This window comes from Salmo trutta, chromosome 6 (genome assembly GCF_901001165.1).
Source record: "Salmo trutta chromosome 6, fSalTru1.1, whole genome shotgun sequence".
NCBI classification, from domain to species: Eukaryota; Metazoa; Chordata; class Actinopteri; order Salmoniformes; family Salmonidae; genus Salmo; species Salmo trutta.
In genome coordinates, this window is record NC_042962.1 from 36231135 (window position 1) to 36256215 (window position 25081).

At 42.1% G+C, this 25081-nt stretch overlaps 1 protein-coding gene across 1 annotated transcript; it reads left to right on the forward strand.

Moving 5' to 3' along the window:
• Positions 1-5122: 5122 nt before the first annotated feature.
• Positions 5123-12865, forward strand: LOC115195881 (mitogen-activated protein kinase kinase kinase 8). Its single transcript, XM_029756211.1, has 8 exons — positions 5123-6322; positions 6725-7108; positions 7332-7505; positions 7944-8205; positions 8885-8991; positions 10157-10309; positions 11495-11741; positions 11974-12865. Exons 2-8 carry the CDS (start codon positions 6755-6757, stop codon positions 12102-12104), a joined length of 1428 nt encoding a protein of 475 aa, XP_029612071.1. The 5' UTR covers positions 5123-6322; positions 6725-6754; the 3' UTR covers positions 12105-12865.
• The last annotated feature ends 12216 nt before the right edge of the window (positions 12866-25081 follow it).

The following is a 25081-nucleotide window of genomic DNA, read 5'->3' on the forward strand; positions in this document are numbered from 1 at the left end:
AGGCCTTTGAGTACATTTTTGGAAGTCAGAGTGACACTCAACATTCACATAGAAAATATATAACTTTGACAAGCTCTGCAAACACTCTTTATACATGAGGGTCTTACATTTCTACTGAACAGCCTTGTCTACAGAAGAGGAAGTGGTGATTTGTAGCACTGCGTGCATCTCTCACCTCTTTTTTTATCAGCCTGTTGTTTACCCAGAGAGAGAGAAAGAGACTGATAAGGACCTCAGGCTCAGTGGGCTTCCTACAGGGCTTTTCCCACACTACGTCAAGGTAAACACATTTTCTATAGGAAGTCCCCCCCTTCTCCCTCTCTGAACAAATGTTCTACAGCCCAACAACAGAGTGACAGTAGGGGTCTGGTTTAACAAGGTGCTTGATTTCCTCTCTTACATGAGTTCTTGTAAAGATGTAAACAAAAGGACATGTAATTAAAAGGAGAGGGTATGCAGCAGAAACACGGGACCAATCTCTCTACAGCTGTTTTATGATATGAAAACAACCCTAGGTCAATATTGGTATTTAAACGAAGAGACCCCTTGGAGTGAGTTTCCTGAAAGCTTTGTAGCACTAAGCATATATTGTCCATATGATCAGTGCTACAAAGCTCTTGGGAAACACCCCTAAAGTGTTTCTTTCTTAACCCTTTACACTTGCGGAAATTGGCAAATATGGGTTGGGACAAATTGAAATGTTTCTAACAGGAGAACTATAAAAACATATGCATGACCATGGTAGCAATTGATAGAGTTCACTTAGGAGATTATGGTGAAATTATCAGACCAAAGGTGACAACAGTTCACCTGACAAGACTGAATCCAAACATTACACTGTTGATGTTATGTGCATTTTACATTTACTGTACTTTTTGCAGCATTTGTCAATCACGAAATCTGAAAATACTCTGGATATATTCAGTAATATAATAAGAATATTCATGGTAATTTTGTGGTAGGTATAACATAAGAATAAAATATTACAAGGGTTTGAATGAGAGGTCTAACTGGTGTCTCAAAGTGTCCAAACGCCTCTCCAAACTGTGCCCAGTTCCTAAGTCATTTCCATGCACTTTTATGACTCAAGGAAAGAGCCTTCAACAATAAGGTGCTTTGCCGTTGAGGAACTGAAGCAAGCACACTTGTCGTTTTTTGTTTGGAACACATCCCTGCCACACCATCACAAAATTACTGTTGTGCTTCTTTCACATGCATTGCTTGCTGTTTGGGGTTTTAGGCTGGGTTTCTGTACAGCACTTTGAGATTTCAGCTGATATACGAAGGGCTATATAAATACATTTGATTTGATTTGTTTATGCAATCCAAAAACTCTCCATTATAAAATGGAAATCTGGATCAGATGAGCATCATTTGAAAGCTTATTGTATTACCAGCTAAGTTATAAAAAAACAATTTTACAGTGTTAGGCTTTCACAAGGCACTTCATTCAGACAGATGCATGTCATCCTTGTAACTGTACATCAAACATAGCGATCATAATTGTTGATATTGTAAATTAGTTTTCAAGTGCACATTTGGACTGATGGGCGTGCGGTTTGCTTTTACGACATCAAAGCGGTATTTATTATAATCTTCAACGTCTCATCCTTCACGTCTCATCCTCACTCAGACAACAAAATATTTCCAAAAGTAGCATATATTTGTTGTGCATGGTACACACGTTTAGAACGGCTGTCAGTTGAATCCCATACAGCGCTATAAAGGGAAGAGCCTGAGCTCTGACGTTATATATACCGTATGTTACAGTATATCCACTAAGTTCCAATTTAGGCGCTTATCAGTGACCAAGAATTGTAGGAAATTAACTTAAAAACTCTCTCTCTCCCAAAAGGCTAGGGCTGGCTCTGACTGCGGCCCCACATGATGAGTTCAGATTTTCTGTGGCCACCACCCCCATCAAAGTTGCCCATCTCTTGTATAAAGGGTTAAAATGTCCTTCTCCTTTAAATTCCTACCTGGACTTATTTCAATAACAAAACAGATTTTTGTTTTCCGTTGCAAGACCTTTTGCTACGTCGTGCCCTACTGAACATGACCCTGATGTGGTTCCTCCATCCCCACCTTCAGATTATTTCCATCCCAAGACCATCCAGGTACAGAAACATGTCTAGATCACAGCCCAGCTTCCCGAAGCGGTTCACGGAGGAGCCAAAGGGCACAATGATGCATTCTGGGAAATATGCAGCAGCTATGTCGTTCAGCAGCGAGCAGACCAGGAAGCGCAGACAGACATTCTCTTCTGTTAGCTGGTATGTCTCTGTAAGGGAGGTGATTTGTTGGTCTGAGATAAAGAGAGAAGAAAGACACAGTGTTCTCATTGGAGTGAACAATATTTGTGCTTAAAGCAAGGGATCACTTGAAATCTCTATAATTTATATTCAACTTTGTCTTGGTATAAATGTTTGTCACCTAAATTAGCACTAAAGCTGACATTGTACCTATATGTGTTCCCAGGGACATCATATATGTTGCTATGCTAATCTGCATTCTAGCTATCTTAATTTAGTCAGTTAGACAACTTAAGACAGCTTGTATTTTAGAAACCAGTCCATGTCGACTTACACTGTCCTCTTTGGACAGTCTCTGTATGACGTCGTTGTTGGGGATGGTTGTCTGTGGTTGGCACTGACGGGCAGACTGGCCGTTAGACAGGTCTACAGGACCCGTTTTTTTGAGGGACAGCAATCTGGACTTGAAAGGCACTGTAGCTTCATAGTTGAAGCTGGGGTTGACGGTCATTTCATGTAATGAAGTGAGGCTCTCCTTGCTGGTAAACTCCACCAATTATCTTTGACAACCTCCTCTCAATATACATTTTAGATAGAGCTTTTTTTAAATGTTGGTTAGATTTTTTTTTTTTCAGATGATAAAATAATTCAATAAATAATATTGAGGACAATTGACATTAAAGATTGTTGTTCTTACATAATCATACACATTTTTGTACATTCAGCGGCGTGCGTTAATAAATATATAAAATATACTTTGCAAGCGTTCTTGAAATTAAGTACACATTATATGGTCGATTAGTCCAGTTGTATATATTTGATGTAGCCCCTTCCTTCCATTTACAGAAAAGCAGTTTTTTTGCAACTGCTAGGGCTACACTTGTTTTTGTGACTGTTCAGTCCAAAACCTCCCCATTTTTTTCCATAGTCTCATACCATATGTAGATAAGTCCCCTCTTCAGATGAACATCTCCAGCAGCAGGTGTCTGTGAGCTTCAGACCGACCCTGTGAAGCTTACTATGAGTCGAATGTTTAAAGGTGTATCGTTTTCGATTGCGTTAGCTTTAGAGACATCTGCCGAAAACCTCATTCCATTCTGCCTTGGTGATATCGCAGTCCAAGTCTATTTCCCATATTCTCTTCAGGGCCTGGAGTCAGATGATATTACTCCAAGGATCACTCTATAGATTCCAGGAGTTTTATTTGGTAGATGGTGGGAAAATGATTGGAACCATTTCCATGTTTGACCGCTAGGTTTTATGGGTATTATGACACCTGCATTGTGGGGCTCTATGGAACCTGAATTGCTTAGAAATAGTTCCATTGGCAGTAACTGTGCCACTGGCCCCCGGAATACAGGGTTTAGAGCCAGCATATAAAGTGGGGGCTAAATCCATAGGACTCCAGGGCTTTAAATAAGAAACCCCACTCCACCCTATCAAATGCTTTCTCAGCATCCAGGGACAGAGCTATGGTGGGGGTTTGGCAGGTCCTCATAGCCCATTTTATATAATTTTATTTGTATGCTATCAGCGCCGTACCGGTGTTGGAAAAAGCCAACCTGATCAGGGTGAACCGGGTTGCTAATAAAGTGTTCTAGTCTTTTTGTTAAGACTTTAGACAATATCTTTAGGTCACAGTTTAGTATTGAGAGGGGGTGGTAATTCCCACATTGTGCAGGAGAAAAGATAGACCTCCTTATAAATTACTCCCTTAACAATACAATATTTTCAATGAATTTAATTATGTTCAGTTATTTTTGGATATGCTATTTCCCATCATACTGTAGTTACATACAAACAGCATTGCTTTTGTTTCCATACATTCGTGTTGATTTGTAGATTCATATCTTAGCACAACTGAAATACTTACATAGCTTATATGAAATAAACATTTGTTGATATTTCCATGTCTGGATAAATACTTCAGTAACTTTTTGTTGTTGGTTTTAGCAGGGCAGCTGATAAGGACAGATCTCTCTGCCTGTTCTATCCTCTCTTCTTGTAATGTGTAAAACGATTTGTCTCCCTCCTTTGGTTCTAAAATCAAGAAAACAGACCGACACATATCATGGCAACATACTTAAATATATGGATACATTATTCCGTCTTTGACATGGAAATGTAGGCCTAATCCATCTTGCTAACTATATAGATGCCATGATAGTATGGTGTTTTCGCTAGCTACTTGCCACAACTTTGTGGCCCCTATGCCTTTAATGTTGAGCATGATCAGCTAAACTACATGAATTAACAAGTGGCAGGGAGCTTGAACTGCAGTAGTCTTGGGGCAACTGCCAGCTAGCTAGCTAACGTTACCTACAATGAATGGCTAGCTCATGTTACTTACAGGATGCGTCCAATCGTTGGATGAAAAACCTACCGATTTCATGTTTCTTTTTGAGTGCATTGGTCTTCCTGGAAGCAGTACTAGTTCCGATCTATATTTGAAAGCATGAATCTAGTTATTGGAAGTGTTTTGAAAGGCTACCGCTTCCTCTCATACATAACCTACACGCCAAAGGAGGACGCCATTGATGCCCTGAGAGTGGCATTAAAGCGTGTTCCCCCTGTTCAGAGACGGCTCAAGCAGAACAAAGGCTCAGTCAGCTGTAATATTAATATTGGGTTTTTACTCATGTGCAATACCAAATTGATCACTTTAATTGTTTGTATTGAAATGACTTTGTTTGCTCTCTGTAATGCAACCACCTGCGTTTAGTTGTATTACACTTCTATCACTTAAGTCATTTCTCATATAACTGTTATTGAACTTCAACAACACGAGACATTGCGAAACACAGTATTTTTAATTGACGCGCAAGGGTTGAAAATCGGAGAAGGGCGAAATTGCGTTCCTGTATGTGGGAATTACTGCACAATCATGTTGGATGCCAGCAACTGATAAACCCCGCGGGGGCGTAAACCGTAGCTAGCTAGCCATACACCAGTACATTAGACAGTGTCCTTCGTCCCGCTTGTTGGGCACTGGTTTCCCGCAGTTCTGTTAACGACTGTAAGGGCAGGTTTTCAGTAGTCGGGAGCGAAGGACATTGGGTGCTAGCTTAACCAACTGGAGTACTCCGGTACACAGCAGGCGGGAGGCTAGCTAGCACACGGCGTTGCAAACTATCAAGCTAGTTAGTACACGTGTCGCCCCAGCCTCCCGTCTGATGTGCTTGCGGGAAGCAGGGGCGACTGGTAGGCATTGTCCTTCGCCCCTGACTGTCGGGCATGGTTTTCTCCGGTACATAGCAGGCGGGAGCGACACAGTGTGCTATCTAACGAGCAAGTTAGCTAGCACACTCTGTCGCCCTAGCCTGTCGTTTGATGTGCTAGTGGGGGCGACCGGTAGACAGTGTCATTCGCCCCCTCCTGTCGGGCACTGTTTTCCCACAGTTCTGTTAACGAATGTGAGGGCAGGCGGGAGCGAATTACACTGTTCACCTCTAGCTAGCAAGGGGGATTCCGGTATGCAGGGGCGAAAAAACGGCGATAATACTTTTACTTCCCTTTTGACCTACATTCAAAAGTGTCACACAGGCATGAAGGTACACTCCATACAGAACCAATCAGTCGATTCGAACCAATGGGATGCTCTGGGGGGTGTTCAAGAAGGAACCGATGGGACGCTCTAGAGGGGGCGTTCCTGCAAATGAAAGACTGCCCACATGCAGCAGGAACGCCCCGAATTGCTGGCTGCAGTTTCACACTATTGGAATATACCGAACTATTCTATTGAATCTGATGAACGGCAAGTCTTTCTATTAGCTTCCTTCACCTGAATACGTTCGCCCATGGAAAACAAATATTACGGGGACATTAAGGAAAATGAAAAGAAAAACGAAACTACAAAGGATCCCTATGACTATAAAACTCACAGCATTCGCATATTTTTTCATTAATACAGCACTACACCTGCACACGGAGACTGATATGGACTTCCTCTGTTGACAACTTCCTCACTGGTGACAGTCCGTAGGTTTCAATGAGTAATAGAGTTGCCTGCATACAGACGCAAGAATGGAGTGAGCAGTCAGACCTGATCCTAAGTTATTACAAAGACTCAGGTAATCATATTGATATTACGCTTTTATAAACGAATCTTGATTCGCCTTATTTGCTTCCAACCTTAGTTTTCCAAAACGTGTCAATTAATTTAGTTGCATTTCTTCTTCACTTGGTTACAATGAGAACACATCATGTGATTTAGGAGAAGTGGAAATTTAGCCAGTTATGTTTTCATCACTTTATTATGTCTTCTGAAGTCCATGAGTTTGTGTACCCTAACATGAGGGTGCAATTTCGCCAGAGGCTTCCCAGCTAATTGTCAAATTACCTTTATCTGCAAGGAAAACTGTTTCGTCTATAGATTAGATTTCCCCTCCTTTGCTCTGCTTCCACAACAAGCTGTACCAGGATCAGAATGTCAAAGGATCTTTCCATCATGGAATCTCAACTTTCCATTTCAGAAACCATTTAGGAGCAGCGAATCAAACAAGATGGATTACAAATATGACAATGCTGGAATAGAACTCCTGCTGGCTCACATGAACATAGAGGACATAATCAACGTGGTGGAAAGTCTCTACCACACCAAGGAAGAGGAAAAAGAGGCTGGGGCGTCGTTTGAGGAGGGTCTCTCTCAGGAGGAGATGGACCAGAACGAGGAGACAGTGGATGATTCGTGGGACGAAGTGACAGGAGGGACCCAGGGGACACAGCAGGGGAACAGTGGTGGTAGGGTAAGATACGGGACGGTGTCGGACTTGCTCTCTTTCGTCAACCAGATCTCTAACATGCAGCCAGAAGTACTGCAGCACCTGCCGGAGGAGATGGGTGTGTTACTGAACAAGGTGAGACTTCAGGACATTGGTTAGTCTTTTGAGTAGACTATGTTGATGGATCTGCTCACAAAGGACTCATAGTGTTAGAAATTACATTGCATGTGTGTGTCTCTGTCTGTGTTCGTCTGTTCATGGGTAGAGTTAAGAATAGTATACTTCTTTGTACAGGGTTTTAACTGCCTTTACTGGGTCAGAAGCACCTCTCACACTGTATTTCATTACCTCTGTGCAGAAACACATGAGGCTGAAGAAGGGTCACTATCGCATCGATTCAGATGTGTTTCTGTTTCCATGGAAGTGGACCTATAAGACTCCTGTCTCTGGCGGCCATGTTCCAAAGGGCTCTTTTGGGAAAGTCCACTTGGCCCAGGATACCATTACCAGGAAGAGAATGGCATGCAAACTGGTGAGTCAATGAGCCCCGTGCTGGAATGTCTGGCATGTTTGCAGAATTAATTTCTCGAAGCAGCCAGTTCATTAGGACAAAAATCCATGTCAAAGCATCATGTCACATGTCAAGTCAGTCAGGCATTTGCACACAAACACTTTGAAACTTGCAACAACACTATGCAAGAAGATCATTGTTTTCACAGTGACACAAAAAAGCCAGCATTGCACATGGATGGAAACTGAAAGTATTTGGCTCGCTACCCCACAGGAAACTCAACAGAAACCCCCCACAGTAACAGCGCTGGTTTTAGACAATAACAAATGCAGTGGGAAAGAATCAAACGGCATTATAGAATATCACCATTACCACATGTTTTCCCCGCTCTAGTTCTCATAATTGGAAAGTTTACATACTAAAGAGTTTGTGCCTTAATGGTTATATCCATCCTCCTAGATCCCCATGGAACACTTCAAACCAGCCGATGTGGAGATCCAGGCACGGTTCCGTCACGAGAACATTGCAGAGCTCTATGGTGCTCTCCTCTGGGACCAAAACATCCACCTGTTCATGGAAGCCGGTGAGGGAGGGTCGGTTCTGGAGAAACTGGACAGCTGTGGCCCCATGAGGGAGTTTGAGATAATCTGGGTCACCAAGCAAGTCCTCAGGGGCTTGGAGTACCTACACTCTCACAATGTCATCCACCACGACATCAAACGTGAGTAAGAGCCCAAAACAAATGTCGAAAAACACACATTAGTAGACAGAGTTGTGTAAGAGTACGCATAAGAGTGAGAAGAAGAGTAATAGGCATACAGCCTCTACTTTTACCAGGGTTTAGAAACCTAGGGTTTCTCAAATTCTAGCCCCAAATACAGCAGAAATGGAACCCAGGTATGTCTACACATGCACACATGCACGCTAGTGTATTTGGGGCCTGTGACTGTCATCAGCCACTTTACATGTTTACACTTTACATCATCTACTTTACAAATGTAACCAGGAAAGGAAAGGGCTTTAGAGTAGACTGCAGCTTAAAGAAACTGCTTCATAGGAAACTCAGCCGCAGACACCTTAAGAAACCACGGAGCTCCCTATATAGTGTACTTCTCATTTCCTTTGAATGTACGTACAGTTCTCATCACATATACAGTAGGTCAATAGCAATTTTTGAAAATGATAGAATAAGTATTGATCTTTGAAAGTAGTGCTGTATCTAATCTTTCGTGATAGACTAATAACATAGCACTGTAGCTAGTTAGTGCACACTATATTCGGTTCTGGGTTCTGAGATTATACTGTATCTTGCAGCAAAGATTCTTTAGCTATGACATGGCTGAACTAAGCAGCTTTTATGGTGAATCTCACTCTCCCTCCCTCCCCCCCTCTCTCTTCAGCCAGCAACATCGTCCTGATGTCAGACAAAGCGGTTCTGGTGGACTTTGGCCTGACGGTACAGATGACAGAGAAGGTATACACCCCTAGGGATCTACGAGGCACAGAGGTGAGTGATTTTGCTGTTTTTTTCTCTTCAACACCCTCAGGCCTATGACATGACAAGAAAATACACCCTCAGGCCTATGCCATGACCTAGAGGTTTGGGGTCAATTCGTTTTCAATTCAGTCAATCAACATTTTTTTAAATTGGAATTGGAATTTCGGTTTCTGAATTATGAATTGAAATGGAATTGACCCGAACCATGTTGACCTATGACATGACAAACAACAAGAGCAATGCATTGGAAGAACCATCCTACTCCTGTTACTCCATGAGAAGTTAAATAAGTGTGTTTACTAGAAGATAAAAATGCTGTTTCTAGTTTTGGGATTGAGATCACGCAATGCCTCAGCACAGTCTGATAATGATTTATTCAGAAGACAAGTCAGTGCTCCTCTCACAGTGTCTCAGTCAAAAAAAGGTGCAATGAAATCACATCAAACATGAAGAGATCTTGTACGGTGGACTATTGGTTTTTGTGTGTAATGTATAGGCTACAGAGTTTTGCATAGGCTACAAAATGTACAGTGTTTAAGGTTGAATGCCTTTGAACAGTAGCATTTTCAGATTCAAATGTAGTTAGGAACAGGAGGATGAGGAGAGGGAGGAGGGTCTTAAGAAAGATCATAGTGATTGCCTCATCTATATTTTCCCAATTCATTCCACTACCCTCTGTGGTAACCTATACCACTGATGACAGAGTGGGAAAGTCCCAGAGCAGAGAGCTAGACACCCAGCACATCATTAATAACAGGGAGGGAAAGGGCTACCAAACAGACAGCTAGCCAAAGGAGTGGAGCTGCTGAGGCTGCTGGAAATTCCAGTTGAAATTCTGGTCTGTTGGGTTTACTGTTTCATACTCCACAGACCATACCACAAGTACCGTATTAGCTATACAGTACAGAGCCTAACATAAGCCCAGCTGCTCTTAGGGTTCCTGTATTATTACATAGTCATAGAGACACTGTGCATTATCAGAGAAAACTCTTCTCTTTGCTTTTTTCATGTTGTGAGTGTTATTATAATCACTGGCATCATGACTACATAACAAAAAATGACATTTGATAAAGAAAAATATTGTGTACTTTCCAAACACTTATTTTCTTCTTCTACAATTAGCATTACGCCGTTGACCCTGTGAGTAACAGTTGTCTTGTGTTTTCTTCCCCAGATGTATATGAGCCCGGAGGTGGTTCTTTGTCGAGGACACAACACCAAGACAGATATCTACAGCCTGGGCACCACCATCATCCATATGCAGACTGGCAGCCCACCCTGGGTCAGGAGATACCCACGCACCGCCTACCCTTCCTACCTCTACATAGTAAGTACCACCCTACCTATCTCCCTCCCTACCCATCCTACCTCTACATAGTAAGCATATCCTGATAGTTCACAAATGACTTCTATACACTTCCAATAAATGCATAGAAATTGACAGAACACATATGGAGCTGTGTAGCAGAAGCTGTTTTTGCATGGGATATAATCAGTGACAACTCCACCAAGTATTAACGAAAAGTGGATGGATGAAGTGTATAGACGAGTGAATGGTGAACTTACAGGCCTTCCTCTTGCTACACTGATGGGGCTGAAGGAGGGGAAACCCCTCTCTTGTTTGTGGCCAGTTATTCCTTGAAACAGACATGCAGTTTGACTGAACATTCACTGAAGATCAAACAAACTATTTATGATAAAGTTAGGTCAGAGACAAAGTAGACTATACCTAGTAGAATGTCATTTTCACCTGTTTTGCTGCACCCACCCAAACGTCACATTCTTCCATGACCCTGTTCAGATTTCCACGTCATAGACCTAGATTCTTGCAAGATGATTTTTCTCAAATGTCATGAGAGGCAGGTCCCTTAACGTGACTTTGTCTTCATCCTAAATGGCACCCTATTCCCTATTATAGTGCACTACCTTTGACCAGAGCCTTATGGGCCCTGATCAAAGTAGTGCACTCTGTTGGGAATAAGTTGCCATTTGGGAGGCAGCCTCTGTCTATGACACATTAGTAGTTTACTCCCTCAGTCTCAGTACAGTAGTTCCGTTTTACTTTTAACAGTGTTTTTCCATGATCATGTTCCTGATTTGAATATGTCCTGTTTCTCTTTTTGAAGCGTTATTCATCTCTGCTTTAAGGAAGGACTTACTTCCTCATTCTTCACTGTCATAGGGATGCCCTTTCTTGTACATCAAACTTATTTTACAAGATATTACTCAATAGATGGAGCCGTAAGATAGCATACAGGTGCAGATTCAATGCAGGATAACTATTAGTTTCACCCTACCAGAATCGGTATTTAACAAGATTGGAAGAAAGCATCGAGGAGTAGATTCGATCAGTTGTTTTTCTTCAAATACTTTAGCTGTGCTTGATTGAACTTGCCTGGTGCAATGGAACCAATGGCATAGTCCCAAAAGTACAAATGCCCATCCATATAAACTTACCTTACCTGGAGGTATTACTTCAGACCTCTGACAATATCCTCCTCTCTCACCTCAGATCCACAAGCAGGCCCCTCCCCTGGAGGACATAGCGGAGGACTGCAGTGGTGTCATGCGGTCCTTCCTAGAGACAGCCCTGGAGAGGAACCCTGCCATGCGCAGCTCTGCAGCCAAGCTCCTGAGGGACGAGGCCATCAACCCTCCCAGAGAGGAACAGCCACGCTGCTGGAGCCTGGACTCAGCCCTGGTGGAGGCCTCCCACCCTCTACTGAGGCAGCATAGCCAGCAGCCTGACACCACACAGGGTAGGGACTTCTATATGTTAATGTTCTCTATCATTGTTGTTCCCTAAAATAAACTGTTCTACATACTGTTCCTCACAGGGTAGGGACTTTTAGGGATAGGCTAATAAACTGTACATCTAATATGTTTTAAAGTGCATGTTTCTCTGATATTCAAATGACACAGAGTACACACTAAAACATTTGCATATGAGGGCACCTATTAATACAACAACTATTATCTTTCTCTTCACAGAATCCTCTTTGTACTCTGAGCCTGAGGACTCTGCCTACCTGAGGAGAAAGGGATCCCTGTACATCGACTTGGGGGCAATGGCTGGATACTATAATCTAGTGAGAGGTCCCCCTGCCACAGAGTATGGCTAACCCTGAGCCTAACCTCTGAAGGAAATTTGTATTTTAAAGATATCAGAGATAACTGTTACCTTTCACCTTAGCCTGGTACTGGTGAACTGTTAGGTCAGAGACTCTCAAGAAGTTGAGTTAGGGACTCATGAAGACTCAATGGTGAAGGTGTGACTGATGCTTTGGAAAGAGATACCAGAAGGACAGAAAATTGGATAGAGACAGTAAATAGCCTGCACTTCAATGGCGCTGGACTCATGTAAAGAAATTGACCAATGTCTGAAGGGTGGTTTCTGTAGCTGCCTTAATTTGTCATCTCTCAACAATGCAGTGGCTCATTGGATGTATTACTCAGTAACACTGTTTCACTGGCTAACAGTGGAATCAGTGACATCTTGTGGGATGTTCTGTAGATACATGATATACTGTATAAGCATCTTATACAAGTTTGTTTCTTAAAGAAATGCATCTGAATGGGTCTTGTGATTGAGACATCATTCTATTATTTTGTGTCAATATGAAACTATGATTTCTGACCGTGTATGTGTGGTTTGTACAAATTGTACAATTATATTGTTTTAAACGTGAAGTTCTTAAAATGAACTTATTTGTGTTTGTTCCTAAGGAATATGAGAAGTGATTTTGAGAATTGCTATGCAAGTTACACCATGTACATGACTGATTAATTTGTTACTTTATTTGTGTGATCATTGTTCTTGTACCTGTTGGGTATGCAGTTTTCTTTTATAGTGAACAAAAATATAAATGCAACTTGCAACAATTTCAAAGATTTTACTGAGTTACAATAAGGAAATAAGTCAATTTAAATAAATTCATTCGACCCTAATCTATGATTTCACATGACTGGGAATACAGATATGCATCTGTTGGTCACAAATACCTTAAAAAAAAGGTAGGGGCGTGGATCAGAAAACCAGCCTGTATCTGGTGTGACTGATCAGACTTTCGATTGTGGCCCTTTGAATGTTGTCCCACTCCTTCAATGGCTGTGCGAAGTTGCTGGATATTGGTGGGAACTGGAATACGCTGTTGTATACGTCGATCCAAAGCATCCCAAACATGCTCAATGGGTGACATATCTGGTGAATATGCAGGCCATGGAAGGAGTTGGACATTTTCAGCAGAATTGTGTACAGATCCTTCCGACATGGGGCCGTGCATTATCATGCTGAAACATGAGGTGATTGTTGCGGATGAATGGCACGACAATGAGACTCAGGATCTCGTCACGGTATCTCTGCATTCAAATTGCCAACCACTCGTCCACACTACGCCGTACATGTGGTCTGCGGTTGTGAGGCCGGTTGGACGTACTGCCAAATTCTCAAAATCAATGTTGGAGGCGGCTTATGATAGAAAAATTAACATCAAATTATCGGGCAACAGCTCTGGTGGACATTCCTGCAGTCAGCATGCCAATTGCGCGCTCCCTCAAAACTTGAGACATCTGTGTAATTGTGTTGCGTCACAAAACTGCACATTTTAGAGTGGCCTTTTATTGTCCCCAGCACAAGGTGCACCTGTGTAATGATCATGCTGATTAATCAGCTTCTTGATATGACACACCTGTCCGATGGTTAGATTCTTTTGGCAAAGGAGAAATGCTCGCTAACAGTAATGTAAACAAATTTGTGCACAAAATTTGAGAGAAATAAAGTTATTGGATCTTTTATTTCAGCTCATGAAACACCGGACCAACACTTTACATGTTGCGTTCAAATTTTTGTCCAGTGTAGTATATCCAATGAGATGACCAGTGCTGTTTTGTACACACATTAATTTCAATATAGCATTTTGTTAATTTTCTTCAGACTTTGTCTCATTCACTACTTTGTTTCTGTCATGTTAGTTGAATAACATGTCACATCATTAACCTGAATGAAATGAAAAGCCAACACGTGTTTTAATCATGTTTATATGACTTTATGACATAATGTATTCTTGACCATATGAAGAGCTAGATAAAACAGTTGGTGTATCTCTTTCTATGAGTGAGTACAGGGGGAGTGGGAGGAGGGGGGAAGTTGTCATTTGCACCTCTTTTTCTCCAAAGGTCAGCTTCCTCTCTGTGATCATGTTTTGGATGAATAATAATCTGTCCAAAAATCATCACAGAGCAGTCAGTCAGCTCATACACACAAACTCATGTAGATACTGTACTAGTTCGTACTCTTGAAAACGTAAAAAAAATGGCAAATTGCTATGATAAAGTTTGCATACTATTTAAATTACAACTCTGCCTTCAACCACTACATAGGAGGGCATCCATTCAACATGTTCAAATGCTTCTGTTACATAATGACAGTATCTGTTTCTGTCATCATAGGTAGTTTTGTGTATGAACACTTCTTAGATAGCATCAGAGCTCCATTTGCTTATTATCAGGAAGCATGTTGCTTCCATAGCGTAGTCTCTCTGGCATCATAGTAACAGTGGGTGGGCAGGACTGTGGATAGGTTGGGGGTGGTTGACAACCAGGTATTCCCTGACCTCAGTTATTACTAACACTGATAACCATATATGGCTGTATGAGTGGCTGAGATCCAGATAACACATAGGGCCTGCAGCAGAATCATCAGAAGAGGAGGGGAGGGGTAGGCTCATTTGTTTATTTACAAATAGATTTCAGGACCGAGGGTATTCAGAACCAGGTATTCCCTGACCTCAGCTATGACTAACACTATGACCTATGATGACCAAATATGTCTGTAAGAATGGCTGAGATGCAGATAACACTTAGCTGCATACCTGCAGTAGCATCATCAGTTTATTACTAATAGATCTCAGGCAAGCCCCTTTGAATTTCACCCTCTCCCACATATAGATAACATCCCAAATGGCACGCTCTTCCCTATATAGTGCACTACTTTTAACCATAGCATTATAGGCCCTGGTCAAAAGTAGTGCACTAAAGGATAGGTTGCCATTTGGGATGAAACCACAGTGTGAGTGTGAAAGGGAAGTGCATGCCTGGATCAGATAATATAACAAATAGCTCACACCAAGCCCACATAGGGTTTCCCTTGAGGTGGAATCAATGTGCTAGAGTGAGAGATACACTATATATACAAAAGTATGTGGACACCCCTTCAAATTAGTGGATTTGGCTATTTCAGCCACACCGTTGCTGACAGGTGTATAAAATCGAGCACACAGCCATGCAGTGTCCATAGACAAACATTGGTAGTGGAATGGCCCATACTGAAGAGCTCAGTGACTTTCAACGTGGCACCCTCATAGGATGCCACCTTTCCAACATGTCAGTTCATCACATTTCTGTCCTGCTAGAGCTGCCCCGGTCAACTGTATTGTATTGTTATTGTGAAATGGAAACATCTAGGGGCAACAACGGCTCAGCCACAAATTAATAGGCCACACAAGCTCACAGAACGGGACTGCCGAATGCTGAAGCGCATAGAGTGCAAAAATTGTCTGTCCTCGGTTGCAACACTTACTACCGAGTTTCAAACTGCCTCTGGAAGCAACATCAGCACAAGAACTGTTTGTCGGGAACTTCATGAAATGGGTTTGTCATGGCCGAGCAGCTGCACACAAGCCTAAGATCACCATGTGCAATGCCAAGCATCGGCTGGAGTGGTGTAAAGCTTGCCGCCATTGGACTCTGGAGTAGTGGAAACGCATTTTCTGGAGTAATGAATCATGCTTCACCATCTGGTAGTCCAGCAACATATTCACCTAAAAATGTGTTTTGGCAAAACTTTAGTTAGCTAAAATCAAATCAAATCACATTTTATTCGTCACATACACATGTTTAGCAGATGTTATTGCGGGTGTAGTAAAATACTTATGTTTCTAGCTCCAACAGTGCAATAATATCTAACAAGTAACATCTAACAATACACACAATCTAAAGAAAAGGAATGGAATTAAGAATATATAAATATTTGGACGAGCAATGTCAGAGTGGTATAGACTAAGATACAGTAGAATAGGATAGAATACAGTATATACATGTGAGAAGAGTAATGCAAAATATGTAAACATCATTAAAGTGGGCAGTGATTTCAAGTCTATGTATATAGGCAGCAACCTCTATGTGCTAGTGATGGCTATTTAACAGTCTGATGGCCTTGAGATAGAAGCTGTTTTTCAATCTCTCAGTCCCAGCTTTGATGCACCTTGTTGTGGAAATTCAGTACTGAGAGATTTGGTCATTTCTTCAAACAATCATCTTTATTTAATATCGATTAATTATTGCAATAATGAGGCTGGTCGACCCGCCACCCTTGAGTGTTGGACCGAGTAACCTAACCTTTACACAAATGCAGAGTACTATATATAGCTGACACTAACAATGCTCAGTCATGGTTGGTTCAACCCCCCTCATGCAGACCAAGGAGCATCATAAGCCACTCTGGGGTCATCCTGTTGTTATCTGCACGTGGGTTGTTGTCTTAACCCCACCCTGGCTTAGTTTCGCAGATGGAAGGATGATTTAGAGACAATGAGGAATTGTTCTAAACTCCTCCTGGCTATCTCTATCTCGGTTACACCCACCACATCTTGTCTATGTAATGCAGTCTTTAACTCATTTGTCAGCTCAAGCAATCTCTAGTGACCACACACCCAAATGAGCTGCAGGGAACAGGCAGTGGCTCGGGGGGGTTGTTGTCCTTGATGATCTTTTTGGCCTTCCTGTGACATCGGGTGCTCTAGGTGTCATGGAGGGCAGGTAGCTTGCCCCCGTTTATGCGTTGGGCAGAACACACCACCCTCTGGAGAGCCCTGTGGTTGCGGGCGGTGCAGTTGCCGTACCAGGTGGTGATACAGCCCGACAGGATGCTCTCAATTGTGCATCTGTAAAGGTTTGTGAGGGTTTTAGGTGCCAAGCCAAGCTACCTAACACATGAATTGTGCAAAAAATATATTAGCTAAAGTTAGCTAGCTAAGTTCTAACCAGTCAGTCAGTGTGTTTCACTCTATCCCATAAAACATGACATTGCTAACTAGGCATCATTTAGCTAATAAAATGTTAAAGTTCATTAGGAAGTTTAATTAATATGTTAGACACTCACCAGACAACGTTGGTAGGTACTGTAGCTAGCTAGATAGGTTGGTTTCTATTTTCCAACAGATTTCTAATTCCCCTGATTGGTCATCAACGGTTACCAGTCTTGGAATTCATGTGTTCACCAGAAACGGCTTCCGGTAAACTGTTTGCCACTAGTGGCAATAAATATTATTGTTGCTAAAGGTTTTCCCCAGATTCACCAATAGTGGCAAACGTTTGCAAACTTCTGCCAACATTTTGTGGCACAATATTTGGTGAAACATTGTTTTTGTGATTAATAATAGGATAAATTACACATCTGACTAAAGAGTGATCTGTTCTTGCAATTTGTCATTATGTGTCACGCCCTGATCTCTTTCACCTGTTCCTGTGATTGTCTCCACCCCCTCCAGGTGCCGCTTATTTTCGCCAGTGTATTTATCCCTGTGTTTCCTGTCTCTCTGTGCCAGTTCGTCTTGTATGTTTAGTCAAGTCAACCAGCGTGTTTTTCCCGTACTCCTTTTTCTAGTCCTCCCAGTGTTTTCACCCTTGCCTGTTTCTGGACTCTGTCCCGCCTGCCTGCCTTGACCACGAGCCTGTCTGCCACTCTGTACCTCCTGGACTCTGATCTGGTTTTGACCTTTTGCCTGTCCACGACCATTCTCTTGCCTACCCCTTTGGATTATTAAACATTGTAAGACTCCAACCATCTGCCTCCTGTGTCTGCATCCGGGTCTCGCCTTGTGGCTTGATAATACGAACTGGCCATGACAGACCCAGCAGACTTGGACCAGCTCCGCCATGCTGTCTCCCTGCAGGGAGCCACCATTATGAGACATGAGGAGTTGTACAGGGCCTCTTTGGAAGGGCTCAGGTCCTTGACGGAACGCCACGACCATGGGTTAAAGGCTATTATGGAGCAAATCAGGGAGTTAGCTCAGAGGCTACCTACCACCTCAGGAAAAACCCTAATCACCCAGTAATTTCCCCCCCTGTGGTGAGTTTGTACAGCCTATCCTGGCTCCCCGAGAACCCTGCTTACCACCTCTGGAGCGATGTTCGGGGAATCCTGGTACCTGTTTTTTTTCTTCTCAGTGCTCGCTTATTTTTGAGCTACAGCCATCTTAGTTTCCTTCAGACAGATCGAAGATAGCGTATATTATTACGCTAATGTCGGGAAGGGTGCTCTCCTGGGCTACGGCAGTTTGGGAGCAACAATCTGCCATTTGTGGTCATCTGGAGGAATTTGTGTCAGAAGTGAGAAAGGTATTTGAGTTTCTGGGAGAAAGGCGGCCAGAAACTGCTTGACTTACGTCAAAACTCCCGTAGTGTGGCAAACTACGTGGTTGATTTTCGCACGTTGGCCGCCGAGAGTGCCTGGAATCCGGAGTCTCTTTTCTGCACGGATTATCTGAGAAGGTAAAGGATGAGGTAGCTGCTCGGGAATTGATGGATCTCGACTCCCTTATCACCCTTACCATTAAAATGTATGGACGCTTAAAACCTGTTTAGGATAGGGGGCAGAATTCTCACGGCCGGATAAAAAACGTACCCGATTTAATCTGGTTATTACTCCTGCCCAGAAACTAGAATATGCATATAATTGTTTGATTTGGATAGAAAACACGCTAAAGTTTCTAAAACTGTTTGAATGGTGTCTACGTATAACAGAACTCATATGGCAGGCCAAAACCTGAGAAGATTCCATACAGGAAGTGCCCTCTCTGACCATTTCTTGTCCTTCTATAGCCTCTTTATGGAAAATAGAGGATCTCTGCTGTAACGTGACATTTTCTAAGGCTCCCATAGGCTCTCAGAAGGCACCAGAATGGGGAATGATGACTCTGCAGTCCCTGTCTGAAAAACAGTAGGGGTTGCAAAGCACATTTTGCAATATTCTGAGTAGATAGCCCGGCCATCACAGGCTAGCTATTTTGACACCCACCAAGTTTGGTACTCACCAAACTCAGATTTACTATAAGAAAAATGTGATTACCTTTGCTGTTCTTCGTCAGAATGCACTCCCAGGACTTCTACTTCAACAACAAATGTTGGTTTGGTTCCAAATAATCCATAGTTATATCCAAATAGCGGCGTTTGTTCGTGCGTTCAAGACACTATCTGAAGGGTGACGCGCCGGCGCGTATCGTGACAAAAAAATTCAAAATATTCCATTACCGTACTTCGAAGCATGTCAAATGCAGTTTAAAATAAATTTTTATGCGATTTTTCTCGTAAAATAGCGATAATATTCCGACCGGGAGACGTCGTTTTCGTTCAAAGACTGAAAATGTAAAATGCGCTGATCTGTTTCACCTGTTCCTGTGATTGTCTCCACCCCCTCCAGGTGTCGCTTATTTTCCCCAGTGTATTTATCCCTGTGTTTCCTGTCTTTCTGTGCCAGTTCGTCTTGTATGTTTAGTCAAGTCAACCAGCGTGTTTTTCCCATACTCCTTTTTCTAGTCCTCCCAGTTTTTTGACCCTTGCCTGTTTCTGGTCTCTGTACCCGCCTGCCTTGACCACGAGCCTGTCTGCCACTCTGTACCTTTTGCCTGTCCATGAACCATTCTCTTGCCTACCCCTTTGGATTATTAAACATTGTAAGACTCCAACCATCTGGGTCTCGCCTTGATATGTCATTTAAGATTTAGGGAGTGAATGCTATAGCCTTCCCTGTAGCCCTGTAGCTCAGTTGGTAGAGCATGGTGTTTGCAACACCAGGGTTGTGGGTTTGATTCCCACGGGGGGCCAGCACAGAAAAATAATGTATGAAATGAAATGAAATGTATGCATTCACTACTGTAAGTCGTTCTGGATAAGGGCGTCTGCTAAATGACTGTAAATGTAAATGCTATTTATATTGAGGGATAACTGGAGGTAATATGATTTCTTTTTTTTTCTGAAAATGGATTATGTTGTTACCTGGCCCTCCCCGAGAGTATTAAAAAAGAACATGTAGCCCTCCCCTCCATTGATAATTAAAACAAAATAACATGGACTATTTAATCCCTCTTAAGTATCCTATCAATGTTGCAGTCATGATTTCTATCAAATCAGTCATGAGCTGGAGAACCACTGCTGTATTAATACCATATTCATGTTTTCCGTTAGAGGGCGGTATTTACCAATTTAAACATTAAGGACCGTCCACAACAATGACGATAACTTTAATGATAAATGATACATAACTATAAAACATTGGTGAGCATCCACACTAGAGACGTTTTTATCATTCTACAGTAGCCTACCCCTGTCAGTCAAATGATCAAAGCACGCTGTAGGCCTATTAATGAATTGGTAACCCAGACAGACCATTCAGTGCTTCAGAGTGTGTTCGTTGTCATAGTGACATGTAGCCTACTAAAAAATTATATAAAAACGTATATTTCAATATAGAAATTCAACCACAAATGCTGGTTAACCTCTTAAATGTAATGGCAAAATGTAGATTTCCGCCTAAATAGACATACCCAAAAGTAACTTATCTTCGTGTGACTCTGACATGCAAAAAAAAAAAAATTTGAAAAGGAGACATCTGGGAGATTATGAGGAAATGATCAGAAGATAGGAGTTACATAGTTCAGAATACACAAGATCAAGCACACACAAAATAACTTTCATTGACAAGCTATAAGGGAATTATTGACTATCGCTGGAAACACAGATTCCACAACATGTGAAAATTATCAAATGGGCAGATGCTTTATTAAGTGGTGTCAGGTGTGGTCACGGGATGTTTCCAAGTGTCCCTAAACCTCTCATGGCATATCTCTGTAAATTAGATTAATTCCAGTGGTTTTACATATTTGCAATCCCTAAATGCTATTTGTTCAGTATAAAAACACAATTTCTACCATATCAACCTCACTCAAACATTGTGGTGGTGTTATGGGGTGTCCAGTATATATTCAAGTATCCTTTCAACCTCTCCAAAGTATCCAAATGTGCTAATTGCACTGTTTTTGCACACTGGATGTGCCTGAAAGTTATTGTTCACTATAAAAACTACATTTCTACATCACCAACCTCTCTCAAACATTGTGGTGGTCTCGGGAGACAAACAGGTGATATGGATGCCTAAAGCGAGTAAGCAGGGAACATATTTTTTATCCTCAAAGATATTGTTACTCGGGGGCATTCGATGTTGCCATTAAGTCATACATTATCATAACATTGGAAATAGGTCAGATTTGTTCCTACCAACCAAAGGATTAATTTGATACCCCCCATGTAGCTATAGCTCAAACACAGACCAAAGCTTACTGTGTAAGATGTTTGGTGAAAACGTGTAAAATAAACATTTTGACTCTCGGGGCTGGTGATCAATAACGGTAGGTCACAGGCAGACAAATAAGATATCCTCATGATCTGTGGAGTACTGGCTTTCGGTGTGTAGCAACGTATTCCGTGTTTATTTTGTTTATGCTTCACAACTTCTTCTTTGAGATTTAACGGCGGTTGGCATCCAATTTGTTGCATTACCGCCACCTACTAGACTGGAGTACAACTCCCTTACACTTTGCTTGATAGATAAAATGTAATAAATAAATACCCTACCATCTAACACCACACTCACTAATTTCTAAATTCTATAAAATTAACACCACCCTACTCCACTAATTAAATGTATTTATTCCTACCTCATGTCATCATCCTGAAAGGATGGGACACCACCACTTAACACAACCTGTAACTCTTCTGATGTCAAGTCTCGCACACCCAAATACCTCTCTGCAGCTGCCACCACAACCTCAATTTTCTGCGACTTCCGTTCCATCCCTGCCGTACGTTTGATAACCATTGCTATAAATGCAAAAAATCCAATCTTACTGAACCTTATATAACTTTTTGGCTTATCCCTCTGTACTGGTATATCTCTACTACTCTCACCACTCCTCCCCCTTAACCCATCTTCCTCTACTTTCTTCACTGCCTCAGCATATGACAACTTCTGCACTACTCTAACCCTGGAAACCTCAAACTGCCTCTCTCGCACAGGACATTTCTGATCCCCAGGCCCATGGGCACCCCTACAATTAACACATTCCACTACTTTCCCCAATACTACAAATTCCTTTGTCTCATACCCTTCTGCACACTTCTCACACCTTGGACCCTTCCTCCTATACACTGCTGCCACATGTCCATAAGCTTGACATCTGTAACATTTTGATGTGTTCGTCACATACTCTCGTACAGGATAACATATATCCTAGCTTCACTTTGTCGGGGCAAAGACTCAACTTCAAAACTCAAAAGAACAGACAATGACTCTTCTGTTTCCCCACTCACCACCCTTTCTGCGTCGCATCAAATGACGAGCATCACATACACCTGTAATCTTTCCCCTCAGCTGGTCAACTTTTATATTTACTTCTACCCCAGTTATCACTCCTTTCATTGGCGCCCTTTTCTTGAGAGCGAAACAATTCACTTTTCTTGCCCCCATGTTTTACTCCGAGTGCCTTCTCCCTCTGACCAGCAGAAACACAAACAATTATCACTAGACCACTTCTGGTTACCTCCACCGATTCCACATTACCCAACTCTTTTTTTCACCCACCGTGAAACCACAAATGGATCAGCCAAAAGGCAAGAGTGCACCTTTTCCATAAACTTCACTCCTACTGTCACAGTCATCTTTATCCTGACCCTCGGTGCATACCTCAGTCTCCAATAACTTCACCACACCTACCGCCTCTGATACTTCACCTTCCTTCACTTCCATTTCTCCTCCTGTCTTCACCTCCCTCTGTTTACACTTTCTTCCCTTCTTCTTTAACAAACCATCTCCTTTTTTCCCCACCATTCTTATCTGACTCAAACTCACCCTCTTCTTCCCTCTCTCTCTTAGACCTTCTCTCCCACTCCATTTCCCTCCATTCCTCCTCCCTTTTCCAGGTACACGTCTCCTCATGATAATACTGCACTACTTCTAACCACCATCTCGTTCCCACCTTCTCCAGGGACTCCATTTCCATTCCAGGTCATCCGCTTCCTTGTGAGAAAACGTTGGATGGATGCTTCAGTTTTATGCTACGCTAATCGGAATGTAGGTAGCAACCATCTTGAAATGAGGTCATCGGCCCAGCCTGCATTTATAAATGTATATGCCCATGTATGTTAGTAAGTCATACCAAAGATTTGAAGGCACCGATCAATAGCCAAGATAATCAGCATTTCGCAGACTCCATGCTTTTGCAGACAGGGGCTACCGTTCTCATACCAGACTGAATTGAATAAAACAAATCAAATAGGCTGCCCAAATATGGGGACTTGACAACCGCAAATAATACTTCAATGTAGGCTACATGTAGCCTAATGAAAAATATGATATAAAACTCATATTTTAATTAAATTTAGAAATTCAACAACAAATTCTGTTTAGCCTGTGCATCTTTTGCAACATGTCATTGTTTGCCTTGCTGCTCAAGTGGTTTACAAGTGATTTCCATTTTCTAATGGACGTCAATTTGTTTGGATCTTCTTTTTCACTGTGCTCATCACTGTCTGTCTTGTGCAACCATTTAATACATCAGTGCAACAATGTTATCATCACTGCCCAGTAATGCACTCTCCTCAACTTTCCGACAGTTCATTTGGCCTAGAAATATTTTACATTCAGTTATTAGCATGAGCAGGCCTGCTTCTCTCTACGAAAAGTATTTTAGGGCGAGTATAAACAATGCGAAAAAATACATCTCCCATAGCTTTTGTAGTCTATTGCTTTTCTTGGGATTTCACGAAGAGGAATAGCTCTGTAGCCTATAGCATATTGCGCACGGAATAGCTGGAAGAGAGAAGCTAGAGTTGTGTAGTCAAATTAGCTAGTATTAGGCCACTCATTAGCTAAATGTTAACTCGTCAAAGTGCAAGAACAAATAAGTTAACAAAAATGAAATGGCAGACCTGTGCGTTCCTCCTGGCTGCACTCTGCAGCAGTCGGGCATGCAAATCTCCACTAGGCCTATATTTTTAGATAACATCAAATCAAATGTATTTATTTGTCACATACACATGGTTAGCAGGTGTTAATGCAAGTGTAGCGAAATGCTTGTGCTTCTAATTCCGACCATGCAGTAATATCTAACAAGTAATTTAACCTAACAATTCCACAACAACTACTTTATACACACAAGTGCAAAGGAATGAATACGAATATGTACATAAAAATATATAAATGAGTGATGGCCGAACGCCATAGGCAAGATGCAGTAGATGGTACAGGGCACAGTATATACATATGAGATGAGCATTGTAGGGTATGAAAACATTATATGAAGTGGCATTGTTTAAAGTGGCTAGTGATACATTACATCAAGATGGCAAGATGCAGTAGATGGTATAGAGTACAGTATATACATATGAGATGAGTAATGTAGGGTAAGTAAACATTATATAATATAAAGTGGCTAGTGATAAATTGTTTACATCAATATTTCCATTATAAAGTGGCTGGAGTTGAGTCAGTATGTTGGTAGCAGCCACTCAATGTTAGTGATGGCGGTTTAACAGTCTGATGGCCTTGAGATAGAAGCTGTTTTTCAGTCTCTTTGTCCCCGCTTTGATGCACCTGTACTGACCTCGCCTTCTGGATGATAGCGGGGTGAACAGGCCGTGGCTCGGGTGGTTGTTGTCCTTGATGAACTTTTTGGCCTTTCTGTGACATCGGGTGGTGTAGGTGTCCTGGAGGGCAGGTAGTTTCCACCCGGTGATGCGTTGTGCAGACCTCACTACCCTCTGGAGAGCCTTCCGGTTATGGGCGGAGCAGCTGCCGTACCAGGCGGTGATACAGCCCGACAGGATGCTATCGATTGTGCATCTGTAAAAGTCTGTGAGTGTTTTTGGTGACAAGCCAAATTTCTTCAGCCTCCTGAGGTTGAAGAGGTGCTGCTGTGCCTTCTTCACCACGCTGTCTGTGGGGGTGGACCATTTCAGTTTGTCTGTGATGTGTACGCCGAGGAAC

Excerpts from the sequence above, each read along its gene's own strand:
- LOC115195881 (XM_029756211.1), top strand. The coding sequence starts at position 6,755 with ATGGATTACAAATATGACAATGCTGGAATAGAACTCCTGCTGGCTCAC. Across the intron at positions 8,206-8,884 it reads CATCCACCACGACATCAAAC|CCAGCAACATCGTCCTGATG; the intron begins GTGAGTAAGAGC and ends CTCTCTCTTCAG. Across the intron at positions 8,992-10,156 it reads GGGATCTACGAGGCACAGAG|ATGTATATGAGCCCGGAGGT; the intron begins GTGAGTGATTTT and ends TTTCTTCCCCAG.